General features: G+C 43.1%; 2 protein-coding genes across 5 annotated transcripts; one reads left to right on the top strand and one right to left on the bottom strand.

Moving 5' to 3' along the window:
* Positions 1–930: 930 nt before the first annotated feature.
* On the bottom strand, positions 931–5748 carry im:7136021. Of its 2 annotated transcripts, XM_041276621.1 has the most exons (5): positions 5690–5748; positions 4341–5039; positions 3710–3925; positions 2644–2842; positions 931–1998 (listed from the first exon to the last, which is right to left on the bottom strand). In XM_041276621.1, the coding sequence occupies exons 2-5, from the start codon at positions 5023–5025 to the stop codon at positions 1782–1784; spliced, it is 1317 nt and encodes a 438-aa protein (XP_041132555.1). In that variant the 5' UTR covers positions 5026–5039; positions 5690–5748; the 3' UTR covers positions 931–1781. The 2 variants fall into 2 exon arrangements, with proteins under 2 accessions (XP_041132555.1, XP_041132554.1); XM_041276620.1 differs by lacking the exon at positions 5690–5748 and having other exon boundaries at positions 4341–5126.
* Positions 5749–7216: 1468 nt separating this feature from the next.
* Positions 7217–17754, top strand: mis18bp1 (MIS18 binding protein 1). 3 transcript variants are annotated; one of them, XM_041275244.1, is made up of 16 exons: positions 7217–8034; positions 8323–8505; positions 8847–9202; positions 9555–9631; positions 10045–10172; positions 10304–10394; positions 10863–10996; positions 11117–11298; positions 11711–11768; positions 11983–13816; positions 14230–14402; positions 14792–14931; positions 15601–15746; positions 15899–15986; positions 16731–16788; positions 17195–17754. In XM_041275244.1, the coding sequence occupies exons 1-16, from the start codon at positions 7251–7253 to the stop codon at positions 17293–17295; spliced, it is 4533 nt and encodes a 1510-aa protein (XP_041131178.1). In that variant the 5' UTR covers positions 7217–7250; the 3' UTR covers positions 17296–17754. The 3 variants fall into 3 exon arrangements, with proteins under 3 accessions (XP_041131178.1, XP_041131179.1, XP_041131180.1); XM_041275245.1 differs by having other exon boundaries at positions 11120–11298; XM_041275246.1 differs by having other exon boundaries at positions 12286–13816; positions 17195–17753.
* The last annotated feature ends 1375 nt before the right edge of the window (positions 17755–19129 follow it).

The raw sequence follows: 19129 nt of genomic DNA on the forward strand, positions 1-19129 counted from the left end.
TTTGCTTGCCAGTCTCTCTATGGGCTATGCTTTTCCATGCTTTCAGTGTATTTTAAATCGGACGCTCACCTCATCATTGAGCCCCACCGCCCCCTGCTGGTCAGGTGCCCCTCCCAGTGCCAGGTTGTGCCAGCCTGTTCCTCACAGTTCAGCAGCTTGGTTACAATGAAGCATTTGGCATGACAGCGGGAACGGAGGTCGTTCGTTGATCTTTAAGCAAGTTGCAGCGTTGAGGTCCCATATTTCAGAACAAGCTCAATACAATCTCACAGCAATCCAGGGCTCTTTGTTGGTTGTCTACATACTGTATACGAGTGCAGCTTAGCACACAACAATGGCAGTACAGCAATCAGAGCACCAGTTCCTGTAACACTGATGCTATTATTAACCTGCATTTGCTCGGGACAAAGGAACAGTAGCTAAGCAGTAAAGCAGTGGCTTTACAATACTAGACCGTGTTGTGCAGTGTGCATTGCATTTCATTCAAGCATCTACTTCAAAGTGCTGAGCTATGCCTCTGTGCTTTACTGGCACCAAGTGGCTGTTGACCTGCATTTACAGCCTTGCTCTACCCAGCCAGCAAAACTCTGAGCAGGTTCCCTTTATCAACATTCATCAAACGGGAGAGAACCCGTGAACAGGGATTCAACGCTCTCTTTAAATTGACAAATTTAATCCTGTGTAGATTACGATTGCTGAAGGGAACAGTATTGCATTTCGACAGATCAGTCCAGAAGAAACTACTGTTCAAACTTTAAAAAGCTGTGCTAATCATCAAGGCCTGCAGTCTAATCAGATGGTTTCAAGAAAACTCACACGCATAATACACAGCAAAAAAAAAAAAAAAAAAAAAGGTGTTTAAATATGCATGGCTCTCTTAAGTATATATACTGTAGAACAGAAACTGATTTTAATTAAAAGCGTAGAGAACATGTTTAAATATTTATGAATGGAAATGTTTACATCAATGTATACATTTACAGTACAAACAGGAATTGCATACAGCAGTATTCTTAATCTGGCAGAATATTTCTGCAGCTTCCTGTGCAGTAACAAAGATTAAAGATATTAACACCCTGCTGCTGGGTCTCTCAGTAACAATGCAGGCTTGTAACACTGGTGAAGTACATCAACATCGGACAAGCAAGAGGCTTCTACAACCACAAAAACCTTGCCATTGGTCTGATGATAAACTACCAGTGTAAGAGAGGCACCGCTTGCGATTAGAAACCTCAGAACTTTCATAAACCAATCAGGATGCTCCCCCTTCAGCCTCAGCTACCTTTGGAAAATCCCAACAAACTCCCTGAACCGCTCTGCGTATTGATACAGTGAAGTACGCTGAACCCTACACTCAACCTTGCACTGAACCCTGCAACACACTGGAAAGTCGCGGTCATTACTAATCAGATTTCACATCACTGCAGCATGGTTTGATCCCTTTTTCACTCGATAAGCCCCAGCAACCTTAGTTAAGAGTTATGCCATAACAACTCTGGGGTCAACGTGATGAACCTGTACCCCACCAGGACGACCCCATCCTGGATTGTATAAGAGCAGTTTACAGTATCGGGGTATCCCCTGGATTTTGTCAACCAGCTGTTTTTAGGGAGGGTCCCAGGATAATCAGGGATAGGAGGTGGATACAATCCAGGGGATCGTGCTGCAGAACGATCCCATTAAGATCCAGCTGTGGCTCATCTCAGTGGGTTTATCATCCCCTTTGCTGCAGGTATTACACACACATCCATGGCCAGGTGAGATGTCAAGAAGCAGGTCCCCTAGTGTGTGCTGCAGTCACAGGCGACTCTCTCCGGTAGCTCTGGCTGCTGCACTATCTGGACCCTGTTGTCCATCGTGATCCGAAAGCCACGGATCAACTCCTCCAGCTGCTGTCTAGTGATGGAGGGGACGCTGCCAACATCGACAATATCCAGCTTCTCCAGATACCTGAGCTTAGCCAAATGCACGAATTCATCTCTCTTCATATGGAAGTGTCTGAAACGAGAGGTCACTTTTCAGAAGCCACTATACTGTCCAGTAAGCATTTGTCGATAAGGACGTTTGCTGGGGCTGCCTAAAGCATTGCATCAGTGTTAAGGATAATGACAGCCTTTCTTTGCTTTGCTTGCAGAATGCATTACAGATACTGCAGACAGAAAGCCCCTGTGAAACACACAGGGAGGTTACAAAATTAAGTTTGTGTTCACTGTAATGAAACTCAGCAGGTAGAGAAACACATTGTTGGGCAACAAATTCTACAGCTACCACCAGAGGGTGCTGTAGAATATTCAGTACCTCTAAGTGTTGCTGCACAACTGCCTACCCTTATAAAAGAGAATTATGGTAAATGTCCAGTCATTTTGCAGTTTTCCCTCATGTTATTCCTATGCATTTACCAGAGTTTATCACAGTTTTCCATGGGTGTTTTTTTGTTGTTGTTTGTTTACAGGCTTTACTATGATTTCAATATGCTGTATTACACTTTGCTATGCTTTTACTATGGGAAACGTTTATCTCGATAGTTTTCATCTTTGAGATTAAAGCAGCATGCTGTTTGTTCATTTAAAAGACACACGCTGAACACTAGGAATCCTGGGGGGGGGGGGAGGTTGCACCACATCAAGCAACAACAGGTCATACCGGATACTAAGAGTCTTCAGGTGTGGGAACAGCTGTGGGAAGTCCTCGAGGCCCTCGACACAGTACGTGCAGTGGTCAAGCCGGAGGTGTTTGAGTTCTGCCGATGCCAATCTCTTCAAACCCGCAGGATTAATGAACACGCTGTTCAAACTCAGGCTTTCCAGGCGGGCTGGCAGGGAATTGCAGATGAGCCTACCCCCTGGAAAGCACAGGGAAAGGGTTAGGAATGAAGGGAAACACTGAATCAATGGCTTTGTTACGCCGAGATGAGGCCATGTTTCAAATATTAACAGCTTCCATTTACGATCCAAATATCAACTATTCCATTCTACACTGAACGTTACTGTTTTGATACAATGCACACCCCTAGCACTGACAGAGACACATCAATGGAGGAATTAAAAACGCTTTTCTGTCTTTGTATGCTGCCATGCCTTATTATAGTGGGCTAAGGGCATATGTAACTAGTCTGTTTTATTATCTCGCTAATTAGCAAGAGAATTTAGCCCTTTGGCTGTTACTTCGTTCAAGTATAAACGACCACTAACCAGTCTCTTTTACCGCAGTTAATGGTTTACCATTTTTCACATGCCTTATACCTTAGCAACTCTACTTATGCCAAAGCCACCTGCAGCAAACTGGTTTAACATGACCAATACATTTTACTCTTGTATCAAAGAAAATGTATTGGTAATGATATGAGAGTAAAATGTATTGGTAATCATATGACATTTCCATCCTAAAACAGGAAAGACAAGAAAAGGTTGCAGCAGGCACTGTTCACGAAGACCTTTTAATGAACTGAAATCAAGTTGAGAGAGTCTTTGCTCTCATTTTGAAATGCACTGTTAACTAAAGACAAACACTAGAGAGGTTTGTGATCAGGGTCCATCTGTATTAATAACTTCTTGCTGTACGCGTCCCCAGAGATGATCTCCTTCAGTAACCTCCGTTATTTAAAAAAAAAAAAAAAGAAAGACACTGCTCATGCTGTGCCTTATGAATACCTGAATTACTGGCACTCAGCTTTGTCAGTTCGGGGGGCAGGTTTTCACATGATACTTACTTTTCTGCCGCAGCTCTGTCAGGTGTGTTAGCTTTCTGAACACAGAATCCAGACCAATCGAGAAGTGCCTCGCTCTCTCGCCACAGGTGAAGTGAACGAAGAGGCAGCGCAGGGATGACAGCTGATTCAAGGACTCTTCACACAGGACCACATCCTCACAGTCGAGAAGTTCCAGCTTTTCCAACTGAAGCTGTGACACGCAGGGGTGTGGAAGGCCTGAGGACAAACGAACACGACATTTTAGAAGTAGGAAAAACACAACGACAAAGTAACCAATCTTTATTTTATATAGTGCCTTTCATAGAGGAACACCATCACAAATCGCTTTAAAAAAAAATGTGTTTTTTACTGTGCACCAGAGTGAATTTTGAGTCTGGTTTCCTGTGTAATAAACAGCACTAAAACAAGCAGTCTCAGGTGTGAAAATACTTGAACACCAAGGCACCCAAACCCCTCTACCAATCCTGATCATCTGTGGCTGAAACTGGCTTGAACTGACATCACAGTTTAAGGGAGATCAGTCTTTTGGATTTTTATGTTGCTCTGGATAAGGTTATTTGACATACATTGCAATGACAATGAAAAGCACACAGTCGGTAGTGCGTTATCTTGGTTTGAAAAGCCATCTCACCAAATCGGTCACATTGATCCCCGGTCAGTGGAGAAAAGCTATCTGGGGTCAGCTTCATGTAAAAGGGGTTCCCTTTGACAGAGAGCTCCTTGAGACTGGGCAAGTGGAATAAAGCAAAGCGGAACAGTTTGATAGCAGGGTCCCCCCAGTCACAGTGAAGGCTCAGTGAGCGCAGGCTCTTGAGCGCAGACACCCCAAGCAGCAGCTGGTATTCTCTGCAATGTCTCTTCAGGTCACACACAGTGAGGTGAGTGAGATGCTTCAGGTCGTGGACTACTAACAGCTTGGAAGGAGCATTCAAATCCACTTTCAAAACCAGCTTCTCCACATTCCTGAACTCTGTCAACAAGTCAAGAACTCCCACGTCGGAGATGGGATCTATAGCTAGGGCTCTGAGACTGGGCAGCGACCCAAGCAGCTTCCTCAAGTGATTCGCTTTCGCCTTGCGGACCACAACGGAGCACGTCCTTCTCTTCTTCAGCATCTCCCAAAACCCTGGGCTGTATGCGGCGATTCCTTTCAGAATAACCGTGGTGTCCCGCCAGCAGGCAGGCTGGTCTATCAGCTGCTTGAAGAGCCGGCACGTGGCGCGCACGCTCCCCTTCTCTTCAGGTGTGAGGCACCGGAATATCTGCAGGTACATCTCCGGAGGCAACGGGGGACCACTCCAGCTGCGCACGGCCATGGCCAGCCACAGTCCTGCAACAAAGCATGCTCTCATTAGCAGCGTATCATCCTGGGTACACATGCAGGGAGCAGTCACTGTCTCTTTCATAGGAAACTGGACCGCACCTTTCACAGATTTCAGTTAGGGATGGTACTACTTTAAACATTTCCAAGTGCCAGACGTTTCCAATTTTTCTTAAGCCTTTATCCTTGCAGTGCCTGATAAGAGTAACTGCAATTTAACTGAGTCTTTGTTTTTTTGTTGTATATGTTAAAGTTTAATGTGTTAATAATGAAGCTTCAATGTTTATGAAACAGAACTGACCATCCCTAGCACAGTTAAACTCTATAGCTATATGATACTATTTGTGAGGCATTCATGACAATAACTGGACATTTGGAGGATATTTTACTTCAGTTTTTTTTATTTTTGTATTCTACGTCAAGAACACCTTCACGTGTAAACACACACATATGTATTCTGAAGAAAACGAGTAGGGACACCATTTAACCCTTTTAACTGGGGAAGGAGGCGCAGAGTTTAATGCGAGTATTCCTTCAAACGACTACTACCCTGCTGTATAATAAAGATACAGTTGCAAATGATAAATAATGTATCCATTCCCAAATCAGTCAGCCTGGTCAGCTTTACTCGCCACGGCTCAGCGCGCGCCTGGGTTTACCGCGGAACTGCCTCGCGCTCTCCTCTGTTCACACACGCGTCTTCATCTGTCGCTGTGGGTGACGCCATCAACCCGCGCCCAGCCAATCGGAAGTGATGCACTTTCCTCCCCGTCCAATCAGTTCGCTATCCTGCGAAATTCAAACCAATGTGTTTTGCGGCGCCAATGTAATGGTGAGTACTGGTGAGAAACTGTACAGTATTACTCGTATTTAACCCTGCTGTTATTAACAAGTGATTAGAAAATATGCATGTCGAAACTATAAATACCAGACATGGAATAATGCAAAAATCAGCGTGTGCTGCGTAACATAATAATTACTCTACATACCAACACAGCTATCCGACTCTCCTGCTGTAAATATCAATCGAGAGCTAGTTAACTCAGACAGTGTGTGTGTGTGTGTGTGTTTAGATAGATAGATAGATAGATAGATAGATATGTTTTACATTTACCAATAAGAACCCAACGCTGAGCGCACATGGTTTCCCGGTAGCACACTTGACTGTGATCGTAGGTGGGCTCTTTCGTTCTTGAGAGCCGAGCTTGTTCATGGGTACGGTGGTTGAACTTCCCTGCTAGTCGTAGTAGCTCTCCCACAAAAAATAAAACAAATAACTAAATAATCCTGTTTTAGAAAAAACGTAGGTTTTTATATATATATATATATATATATATATATATATATATATATAATAGTTGCACTACCGGTTCAGAGTGCGGTTCAGAGTCCTCTGTTCTACTGTGAAATTCTCGCTGACAGCGAGCCACTTCGTTTTGGGAATGTTTATTAAAAATACTGTAGCTCGGATAATATATAATATTACTAAATACAAATATTATTCGCTAATCTTTGCTGACAGTTCTGCCCGTGTGTACTTGAATGATACCTGTCAAGTGTGATGACAACCTGTAATGTCTATGTGGCTGACTGTAATAAACTGTTCAAAGGAAGAAATGCTTTCATTTGATTTGTGTCCATACTTTCTGCATCTCAGTTTGGCACACTATTTTAGATTTAAAATTGATCATTGCTTATTTTTTTTTAAATGAAAAGAAAGTTGTAATTGTCCAACTACAATGAAGGCTGAAACTTACAATAGCCCTGTGCCCAGTCATTGTGTCTTTCATCAGAACCCTTCAATTATATATATATATATATATATATATATATATATATATATATATATATATATAAACATAAACATTTAAATGATCAGGGCCCCGGAGTTTGATGTTATATAAATTGTTCCTCTCTTACAGCTGTATGAACCACTAGCAAACAATAGGCTCTGGTGTGAAACATTCATGCAGTGATGGGAAGTGTCATCAATTCAGAGCAAATTTACCATGGGCCTGATTGTTCAAACTCTTGGCACATGGTCATTTCAATAATACATCTGAACAAGGGAAGTTCTCAAACCCAGGACTGGATGCAATGCACGTGTATCTTTAAGCCCAATTAATTGTGTAAATTTTGAAAAAAAACAAAAACGTAATATCTTCTTTACTTCTTTTTCAGCCACAGAGTATGAAGAAATGTTTTTGTTTTTAATGACGGATGCTTGATCAGAAATACAAATGTAATCATATATCAACCAGCAACTCATTTATAAATTCCAACATGTTGATCACGCCTTCAAAGATCAATCAAAGGGCAGCAGCACTGCCCTATAAATCCATCCCATTAAGTAAAATCCCTCCAGGTGCTGGGACCCCTGTCAAAGAACTGTTGAGGATGGTAGTAAGAGAAGAAGAAAAAGCAAGTCCTGGGAAATTTTGGAAGCCAAATTGGGCTTTTCGGAAAGCACCTCCGAATGGCGGCGTAAAACACAAGTTGCATTCCACTGTGCTGGATGGCTCTCTCAGCTCCAAGGACTGTGGCATATCATCTCCCGAGCTGAGCAGCATTGGAGTCGAGGACAACTTGACACTGTTGCATGGGAATAACTACGGCACAAACCACCCGAACATTATAGGACAAAAAAACAAAGTCTTAAGCGTGGTGGGCTCCTCCAGACCTCACGACTCTCCTGCCAAAGTGTTTGAGAGGCTAAAGAGGCAAATGGAAGAGCGGGCTAAAGGCGTCCATTCAACGCCAGGCAAAGCCGAACAGCAGGGCCCCCAGTGGACCCCACGGAAGCAGGGAGGCCCCCAGGAGTCTCCTGGGAAACCAGGTGTCTATCACACACCAGGGAAGGTGGGCCGACCAGGTCAGCCACCTGCCACGACTGTGGACATCAGGAGTTACCCGAAGGACATGCTGCAGACTTCTGTCTTGCGCTCCTTACCCAACTCCAACAGGAACGGCACAGGGGCATGTAGAGACGATGGCATTTTTGCAGGTAAGTTTTGTGCGGTCATTTTGTAAATTCACACACTAGGGTAGAACCGCCTTGAGACAGGCCATCTCTTTTCAAGGGGGTCCCCAGGGGCAGCAGGCTGTACGAGTCAAACATTGAGGTGGGGATGCTTCACCACTGTGTCTCTTCTCCAAGTGACTTTCTCTCTTGCTACTATGTGAGCATTTGTATCAGTTTTTAATAACTCAGGTGCTCGTTGTCTTTCTTTTATTGTCACTACTGAAGGTTTTAGAGTTCCTACCCTTAATTGGTTTCTTTTCATTCTTACAGTACCAGCAGTGCCAGCTAAGAAACCAGCATATCCTAGCACCGTCACAGCAGGCCAGCCGAGGGAATCTCCAGCAAAGATTTTTGCACGCTTGAAACAAAAGGCTGAAATAAAACGACAGCAGCAGCAGCAGCTACAACAAGCCAGCGATCCAGTTAGCAGCACAGTGGATATTAGGCCAGAAGGTCTGTTTCTCATTTATTACATAACAGCTTCTATACTTACTTAAGCTATATACTCCTGGGAGAAAACATCATCATAGTTGAAACATGAAACTATAATTCAGACTTATAAAAATGATCCGTCAGAGTTGTTGTTTAGTTTTGTAACATTACCAGTTTTATTTTGCCAGATGGTGCCAATTAAGTTGGGCCCTGGTGGTGGTAGAAACCCATCTGAGATGCATCATCTTCTCTGTTCAGAATTTACCAAGCTTGTGTTATGCTTACTTTGTATACAGGCTACTAAGAATATCAAAACCGGTTCTGTTTCGTTTGAATAAAAGTTTTGTTTCACTGTTGACCAGGATATGTGCTTCAGGGCCCAGGGACTGCACCAGTGCCAATGAGTGGAGACGAGGGGGATGATGAAATCTCCCAGGATACAGTTCAGAGCCTGGCAGAAACCACTGAGAGCGATGCAACAGACACCAGTCTTACTCCCCTTGTTGGTTTGGGGCTTGGTAAAAGTAAACCAGATTCAGCCGCTTTGGACCTTAACAGATTGCCCTACCCTAATCTTCCCCCAAATCAGGAATGGCGTGATATCTTACTGAAGTCCCCAAGAATTTCCATTCCGAGAAAGCAGATTACCATATCACAGCCAAGGAACGAGCCGGAGAGAGAGAAGACTGGCAGCCAGCCGAAGGACTCGGATACATCGGTCAGTGAAGCACTGTCCCCCGGCGCTAGTTTAAATGTGCATCACAGCACTGCAGCAAGCAGACAGGTGTTTGTGCTAGTGCCATTACACTGATGAAGGAACTTGACCAAATATTTGTCTGCTTTATTCAGCTTAATCAGCACATCACATCAAAATCATATAGGGTTAAATCAATTTTAAAATTGGGAATTGATTTTAAAAAAGGAAGTGAAATTGGAATTGAAAAACAGGAATTGACCCCGACGTTGGTTGAGGTGGTAGTAGCAGTACCAAGTCTGTGTAACACTCCATTTCAATTTGTTTGTTTTGTTTTGTGCAAATTTTAGTACATTTTTCCTGTCTATATTTGCAGGCAGGGCAGATACACCTCCATCAGTGGTTTATCAAGAAACTTCACAAAACAGACGTGTGTGTTGAGGGAAGGAGACAGTAAGTATCTTGCTCAATTCCAGGCGCCTCCGTTCTCTTGCTCTGTAATAACTGCAGTTGCACAGGCTTCAGTACACAAACGCTTTGAAAACAGTGCAAATGTTTCTCACTAGAAAGTGGAGCCCAAACATAGCTCCCAGCTTTCCAGGGTCTCAGAAATGAATGTTGCCTCTTTTAATGTGCTACGGTTTATTGTTGATATTTGTGATGCATATAATACAGTCTAAAGCGTCAAGACAGGGAGATCTCAAGGAATAAGAGAACAGTGTGTTGACCTGTAGACCCAACAGCAGCAATACTCATGTTGTAAATGTATATCATTTAACTAGGCATAGAAAGGGTTAACTGTTGTACTTGCCCGTTGCATTGCTTGGCATTGTAATTGAAGCTTGTGTTCTTTCTGCATTTAACAGGGATTTAAATGGACAGTACTGGCACAGCAATGTGATTGCAGAACGGTTAAAATGCAACACACTGAAGACCATTACCGGCAGCATCTACGTCTTGCATGGGAAGATGAATATGAACGCCACTAGTAAAGGTGAGAAAGCGCAGTTAAGGACCTCAGTTTGATAGATTTTCTGTTCTACAGTACCATTTCAAAAAGTATGTCCAGAATAAAAAAAAAAAAAAAAAAGTTTTTCATGTTTTTTTATTTTTTTTATTTTGCAGTGTTTGCAAGATCGTTCTTGAAAAAGTTTCAGTTTGGCTTTCCAGAAAAGTGGAAGGATTATCTTCAGAACTACTTGGAAGAGCTTAAAGGGTATGTTCCCAAACGTCAATGTAGCTCTTCCAGGTTAAAGTCTACATTTACCTACGAGGGTGACGATGGTGTGCTGTGCCTGCTTTTACATCGCCATCTGGTGACGAACGGAGAATGAAACATGACAAAATCTTACAGGATAAAAGGGAACGTAGATTACCAGAGTCTGTGTTTCCTTGACCAAACAGTTACATTTGCAGAATGTGGTCCAGAATCTCTATTATTATTATTATTATTATTATTATTATTGGTATTATTTGTAGGGGGTGTATTCAGCTTGTAGGTCTTGGTTGTCTATGTGATTAGGACAGTGATGTAAATGTAAAATAAATATGGATTTAAGTCTAAATTTTTCACACAGCTGACCCTTCTGCACGCTATACTTCCTCAATGTGGGGTAATGCCCTTGCCTGTGCTTTTAAGGAACCTGAACCCTTTCATGTTTTAATTATGGCTTCTGTTTCACAGACATAGAGCACAGCCAGAAAAAACGACTGAACAGGATCATAAACCAACACGCATTGTGCCTGCATCTGAGGTTGAACCAGTGAAGAACAAAAAGCAAACTAAAGTCACATATCCAGCAAGGTCTTCACACAAATGTAAGTTGTGTTATTCTTATTGTTTTCCTTTCAACCCTGGAGAGACCGCTACACTCACCTGGTTAGTGTAATGGGTTAGCCTTGGATAGCTGTTTCTAAACTTGCATTCACTTATTCTAGCAGTGCAACAGACCCCAAAAAGGACAGAGCTACCGAATAGCTTTCAAGTTACCCGCAGCGGGAGGCACGTCTTGCCACCAATGGAATACTGGAGAGGACAAAGATACATAATCGATCCGGACCTGAATGTGACAGTAGATGAAGGCCGCACCAATTACTTGGATGAGAGTATGCGTTATATTGTAAGTTTGTATTTAAACGTTTGTATTATTTCTGTTGGCAAGTGCAAGCCGCCTTCATTTTAAAAAGGAACCAGCTGAGGGTGGATGTTGGACCCTGTGAAGATTCACACCCTGCTCACCATGTGCTTGTTTCTTTTCAGATGAGCCACTCAAGGACCCTACAGTGCTGTCACATTTCTATGAGTTACTGCAACATAGAAGTGTGTACAGCTGCAATTTATGTGTATCTACAAAAGACAAACATTTAACCTAAAAATACCACTGTATAAACACCAAGGCTAACAGGAATATTTTAAGTGCATATTTTTGACAGTGGTTAAAGGTCCAAGAGAATTAGACATTTGAACATTTTGGCAAATGTTTGAAATTTGAACACCCCTAAAGAGAAGTGATTTTGTTTTGCTTTCCCTAGGCCAAAAGAGGTGATAAAAGGAAATGCAGCACTAAACACAAGACAAAGACAGACGCTGGTAAGTTATGAACTCCACACCCATAAAGGAAAGACTTCATCAGGGGAAATGAGGGTGAAAAAAGTAGAAACATGTTGTTGAAACAAGGTGATTCTTAAAAAACATTTTATTTGACTTTATAGCTTTATTTTGAAATGGTTAAATATAAAAGCAGATTAGTCCAAACTTTATTGTAAGTTACTTTCTTTTTTTTGGGTTTTTGCAATCTCCAAAGAGGTGGCCAGTAATGAGAGAAAGGACCCGCCTAAAAATAAATGCACAGCTGTGCCCGAGACGGACGAGAGCTGTGAGAATGATGAAGAGAATGAAGGCAAGCTTGGCTATGCCACTTCTTTCAAGCCTTACTCAGTGATATTGACACCCATCAGAACAGTCTCCCAGTTAAAAGACAGATGCTTAAACCACAACCTTAGATACGCGAACACCAGCGAGCCTGACAGTGCAGCCGCAGTTAAAACCTTGTCCGGGCGTCAGGTCGATAAGCAGTCAGACAGCCATACCGATGTGTCTTTTACAGCTGTGGAGCCAGGACCGTCCAGTGACGATGATGAGCAGATCATTCAGAGGAAGACCAAGCACCGACTCAGGGCAGGTGGGAGAGGGGCAGCGGAGAGGGGCAAGCCGCTTCAGAAAGACACCACTGCCAGCCACAGCCGCACAGCTACGGGCTCTGCCTCTCTTTTTAAGTCTCCTACACCTACCACCGGCAAGTTGAAGGATACAGATTCTAAGAAACAAATAAAAAAGGCCAGAGTGAGCTGTGAAGTGCCGCTGAGATCGCAGAGCGAAATGAGCGACTGTGGCACAGAGCGTACCTTGCGCTCAACATCAAAGAACAGGCAGGAAATGATCGCTAAGGAATTTAAGACTGAAAAGCAAAACTCTGAGCCACACTGTTCACTGAGCACCAAGCCAGCTCAACAGAGCAGCAGGGGTTCAAAGGACCTTGGTTCTCAAATAAATATTCCCAAAAAGTCTCAGAATGTCGTGCAGGATTGTGAGGCTGAAATACCCACAGACTGCTTTGTGAGCTCCACGTCAGCTCCACATAGCAGGAAGAAATCAAAGGATACTGAGTGTCCACTGCACCTCAAGAGAAACTCGAGGAAGACCTTGCAGGAATCAGAGACGGAAATGAGTGCATCTGGGACGGAACGAAACAGCAGAGCTTTAAAGAACAATCCGACACAGCTAATTAGAAAAAAACAGAGGTCAAAGGTTCTTCAGGACTCGCAGAGTGAAGTGAGTGACTCTGGCACAGAGCGTGCCTTGCAGCTTAGGTCTGCATCTCGAAACAGCAGAGCTTCCAATAGTGGTAATTCTTTAATGCAGCTAAAGAAAGCAAAGCAGATTTCTAAAGTTGTGCAGGAAACTGAGTCGGAGTCTGAAATGAATGGTTTTGTCCAACGCCGTGTTGCTCCACTTAGCAGGAAGAAATCAAAGAGAAATGCAAAGAGTTCACAAGATCTGGAGACCGAAATGAGTGACTCGGAAACAGAGCCCTCCTTGCAGACCAAGTCTTCCTCTCGCAACCGTAGGGGCCCAAAGGACAGTGGTCATCCTGTTCGGCTTGTTAGGACAAAAAATAATTCAAAGGTCCTGCCAGAGTCTGAATCCGTGAACTCTAGCCCAGACTGTGCTGTTCACGCCACGTCAGCCTCACTTAAGAGCAGGGATCCACAGAGTACCAAAAGGACTCTGAATGTCCCGCAGGGATCCGAGGTTAGTGAATCTAGCGAAGGCGATGACGATGCTGCAGGCTCCAAGTCTGCTCCACATAGCAGTAAAAGTGTAAAAGATGCAGAGCTGAAGAGTAAGAAACAGAGTGACGGGAAACCCAAGTCCCGTGAACAGAGCTCTGAAAAAAGCAACAAAAACAGGGACAGTAAAGCAGCGTCCCCTGCAGGGCTGAGAAAGGGACAGCATGGAGCCACAGAAGGGAAGAGCTCCCAGCCTGTTGAGGCTAGAGATAAGAGAGGGGGGGGAGATGATGAAGACCAATTCAGCGAGGATGCCTGGACCAAGAAAGAACTTGAAAAGCTGTACAAGTGAGTTCTAGTAGATTGTGTTGTCTTGTGTTGTGTTGCATTGTATTGTATTGTATTGTGTGTTTGTTTGTTGAAACCAAGCTCTGAGACAGACATGTAATTGAAAGGGAATTGCCCAGGGTCTGTGAATCCAGCTAAATACCTCTTTTAAGTCCAGTCTGGACTCCTCAATCCAAAAAATAATAATAGAGAAAAACAGATTTTTTATATATAAATAATGTATTCTACATATTTTAAAAAGTTAAAAAAAAAAAAAAAAAAAAAAAAAAAAAACAACCTTTTCTTTTTTTAATAACATTAAAAAATTGCCCCTTTCCTCTACAGTTAGGTGAATTTGTAAGAAATCGGTTATCTTGGAAGTCAATCAGGTTTCACTGTGAAGTATAAGCCCCGCTCCCCTCCTGTACCTGCAGCTCTGTTGCAGCTCTTCCGAAGCATCGGAGCGGACTCTGGCTGGGTGTTTCCATGGCCGTCGGGACGCGATCGGCCGAGGAATGCCAAAGGAAATACACAGAGGGACATCACTTGAACAAGAAGAAAGCTAACAGCAAAAAGAAGGACACCGGCAGCAAGAAGGAAGAGCCAGGTAAACCCAGGAGCTGCTTCTGTGTCTAGAACTGCTGCGGTTCACACCTGCTGGGTAGCAGTGTGCCGAGTGTGACGATACAATGGGTGTGGTGATATGCAGTTATCGGTTATTTTTTATTTCTGTTATGACTCAAGGGTTTTCAGCATGTTCACATCATTTACTTCAACTGCAACACATCAGCTTTGTTACTTAACAGCATGAATTTATTATGCATTAGTTGAAACTAGATGGGAACAGGAGCAGAACCTTGGTTTTTAGGGCTCTCCTGGGTGTGAAAGAGATTTGTACGCATGAAGTACAGTTGCCTGTAAATGCATTTTCAGGTTAACTCTGGCTGTGCGTTGCACTTAGCGTTCACCTTCCTGTTGCTCTTAATTGTCATCCAGGGAAGGATCCTGTCAAGATAACTGCACGTGCTGGAACATTGAAACGCAAGAAACAGCTGCGGCTCTTCCTCGACCAGCTGCCGAAAGACGACCACGATGACGTTTTCAGCGCCTCTCCTTTACAGAGCAAGAGAGTAAAGGTGGGTGACTGTGGAGCTGGGGTCCCCTGCGTGGAAATGATAGTCGTATTTAAGCTGGAGCGGTCGATCAAGTGAGCTTCTGTTTGTAGTTCTGTAATCCACAAAAGCTTGCTTGCTATTTTTTTTTTTTCTTTCCTCAGCCCCCACTGTTCTGAAGGACTGGCTTGTCTGTTCCTGTTCCACATTTTTATTTGTTCATGTATGTAGAGAATTGCATATCCAAGTGTGAACTTGGTTAGAAGTGAATGGTGGTGCTGGGGATTGAAAGAGCTGTCTGTCTGTCTGTCTGTACATCGTACACATGCCCCACTTGCATTAGTACATACGGTGATCTGCTTTCTCATGATGCTAAAAGCTCTTGTTTTGTATTAACAGCCCTGGCCAGGGATACAGTGCGTTTGTTACTGAGCTTCACTTGAATTGGTTAGAAGTAAAAATAAAAGACCTGTTGTCTGTTATACTTGTGGATCAGTCACAGTCTGAGCTTTAGAGGGAGAGGCATTTGCAGATAAATGCAATGTTTGCTACAGTGTATGGGAATCTGAGCACTGCCTTTCATGTGCGCTGCTCGGAAAGCTACACTTGTAGAACCTTGTTGGAAATAAACCCTGCACAGTATTTTGGGTGTCTTACAAACCTGTTCCCTTGAAAATCCCTTTTGAATTGCAGTTACCCTCCCTCTGTGGGGGGCAGGAAGATGATGTCTTTCAGCTGACGGAGATCAACCCTCAAACCCCTTCCTCCACCTGCTTTCCCTTGGTGAAAACCCCGCAGTGCCTGCACATCAGCCCTGGCATGCTGGGCTCTGTCAACAGGTACGGCTGTCCTGTTGAGCACCACGAGATATTGAAGACAATGATGCACAGCTGTCAGTAAGCTGGCACAGCCGCACACCCTTAACACAGATTTACTGATCCGAAAACATTCATTTTATTATTATTTTTATTTTGCACTCTCTTATTTATAGGAACGATAATGACAGGTATGTTTTCAACCTGCAAAAGAAAGAGAAGAGGGGCAAATTGAAGACCTGGGCCAATGTTAGAATGCAAGCGGTAAGTTTTGTGGTGCTGTATTTTGTAGTTTTCATTTTGATGTATTTGCGGTTAGTGCTGTTGAGCCAGTATATAAATTACTGGACCTCGCCTTCCCAATGAAATATATAGAACAAAGGTAATAATCAATAACCGGGCATATAAGTACAGAAGCAACTGTTACAGGAACTCAGCAGGGGAGTTAATCGAGTGAGTTTACTGCTGGTCCCATGATGACTTCACACTATTTACTTTTGCGTGATCAATCGTGAAGCCGAGGTGCAGCTATTTAATTATCAGTCCATTCTACGACATGCAGCTATGATAGAAAGAGTTGCAATGAAATCAGACATCCCAGCCTGCATTCAGTCTCCCTGTTAGAAGCACTCTGGTCTGTGTGTGTGTGTGTTTATTTGACCTGCCGTTCAAAGCCAGGTAGATTCCGTGGTGCGTCTTCTGTGACTGCTGCCTTGGTGACAGTGATTCGGAAAGACTTGTTTTAGTTTAGCAGAGACACAGACAACTCCGCTCTGAGCATTCAGAAATGATACTTGCAAAAATAAAATACATGTTTACACAAATGCATAAAGATATGACGAGGTATTCTGTATTATTCTTAATCAAGCGAGTTTGTTTTCCAAGGTCAGTGTTGTGCATCAGGTAACACAAGTGGTATAACGAAGGTGGGAGAAAGCAGCACATGCTCCAGTTTATTTCTGTTAGGTTCGTGGATTGATTGTTGACTTGGTATTTCATTTATTGTAGGGTTCTAACAGCTTTGCAACTCCATCTAGAAGAAGGGGAACAGTGCTGAGTTCTGCAGGTAGGTGTAAGAGTAGGTACGGGGCACACGAAAGGTCCCTTTGTATCGGTTCACCTACAGTGCTAACGCATTAAGATGCTGCATGTAATGCTAACGCATTAAGATGCTGAAGCTGCCTTTGCATGAAATGTGCTTATTGTGTAAATGCAGTGTTTTTTTAAAGATGATTGTTTTTTGAAGCACAAAAATAGTCCATCTGTTCTTTTGTTTTCTTAGTTTTGTTTTTTTTTTAACTGGAAGCTATATACAGTAGACACACAGATTATTTTAACACTGGAATTATAAAATCTCAATGTAGAAGCACATGCTGAGTCTTCATTGACATTATGAGATCAACGATGCCCTCCAGACCAGCAGCCACAGAGAGGTGTGTGTAAATGTATGAACCAGAATGTTTCTGTTCCAGATGAAAATGAGAGGTCCATTGTGGGAAAACTCTTGAGTAAAGAAGACCCAAAACTATCAGATGAAAGCGAGGATGATTATTATTTTGTACTGGAAGATTGAGTTGTGAATTGAGGAAGTTCGGAAACCCAGGACTGGGGAGGGCTGGTGTGAGTTTCTAACCCTGGATAATCAATTAAAGAATTGGGGACCTGGTTAGAAGAAGCCACTGGATTGGAATGGAATGAAACACACATACATTTTCCATACAAAAAAACAAATTGAGTATATATTTTATTTATGTACATATTGCAAATAAATGTCTGCCTGTGGTGCGCAGTGTATGAAATGTAGTAAAGTAGAATGAGAAGAACAATGCGGGCCCTCCTCAGCGTGTCCTGTTACTTGGTAAAATAATATAAGTTTTGTATTTTTTATTTCTGTTTGCCCTTTAAGCTTTTCCAGTCTTTTCCATGGTGTAATCCAGTAAACCTTTACAAGTGAAGTGCAGGGGGGGGATCGGCTTCCTTTTCAGGAGAAGAACTTGCAGATCTATTGTTTATAGATATTTTTAATTAATCTGTTTTAATTATTGTGTTAAAACAATTGTTCCTTTCTGTAAATAAAACTAAATTGCATTTTTTTATTGTTCATTTTTTGTTATTATTTGTTGCCACTGTTTGTCTTATAAGTTTACCTTACATCGCGTATGAGGAAATGTTAGAGCAGACCATAATTCCGGAGAGAGACGAGCACATTCATTTAATTTCTTAACAGCACAGGTAAATGTGAAATACTTAGCAACTATTTGCTTTGACTTGCGAAAGACGATTTGACCTTCTCAATATGGCTGCCCAGACTGGTACGCAGTCATAACTGACAATGTCTGTCGTAGCACACTGCCAGTCTCCAGCTACCAACATTAATTCACATTGCATCTAACAACAAGGCTTGAAATAGGACGTATTTAATCTACCAATACCAACCCAATCTTTCTCTTTCTGTGTGCATTCACAGAGATCATTCACGGAGATCATTCACAGAGATCATTCACGGAGATCATTCACGGAGATCATTCACATAGATCATTCACGGAGATCATTCACGGAGATCATTCACATAGATCATTCACGGAGATCATTCACAGATCATTCACAGAAGATCATTGTCTAAACCGGTCAGAATCTGTGCAGCATGAGTGTTAGCCTGGATCCCGCTTGCACATTATCAGATCTCATTCACCCCCCGTGTTAGCCTGGATCCCGCTTGCACATTATCAGATCTCCGTGAATTCACCCCCAGTGTTAGCCTGGATCCCGCTTGCACATTATCAGATCTCCGTGAATTCACCCCCAGTGTTAGCCTGGATCCCGCTTGCACATTATCAGATCTCTGTGAATTCACCCTCAGTGTTAGCCTGGATCCCGCTTGCACATTATCAGATCTCTGTGAATTCACCCTCAGTGTTAGCCTGGATCCCGCTTGCACATTATCAGATCTCCGTGAATTCACCCCCAGTGTTAGCCTGGATCCCGCTTGCACATTATCAGATCTCTGTGAATTCACCCTCAGTGTTAGCCTGGATCCCGCTTGCACATTATCAGATCTCTGTGAATTCACCCCCAGTGTTAGCCTGGATCCCGCTTGCACATTATCAGATCTCCGTGAATTGTGTTAGCCTGGATCCCGCTTGCACATTATCAGATCTCTGTGAATTCACCCTCAGTGTTAGCCTGGATCCCGCTTGCACATTATCAGATCTCTGTGAATTCACCCCCAGTGTTAGCCTGGATCCCGCTTGCACATTATCAGATCTCTGTGAATTCACCCTCAGTGTTAGCCTGGATCCCGCTTGCACATTATCAGATCTCTGTGAATTCACCCTCAGTGTTAGCCTGGATCCCGCTTGCACATTATCAGATCTCTGTGAATTCACCCCCAGTGTTAGCCTGGATCC

The sequence above is a fragment of the Polyodon spathula genome, chromosome 17 (genome assembly GCF_017654505.1).
Source record: "Polyodon spathula isolate WHYD16114869_AA chromosome 17, ASM1765450v1, whole genome shotgun sequence".
In the NCBI taxonomy this organism is placed as follows: Eukaryota; Metazoa; Chordata; class Actinopteri; order Acipenseriformes; family Polyodontidae; genus Polyodon; species Polyodon spathula.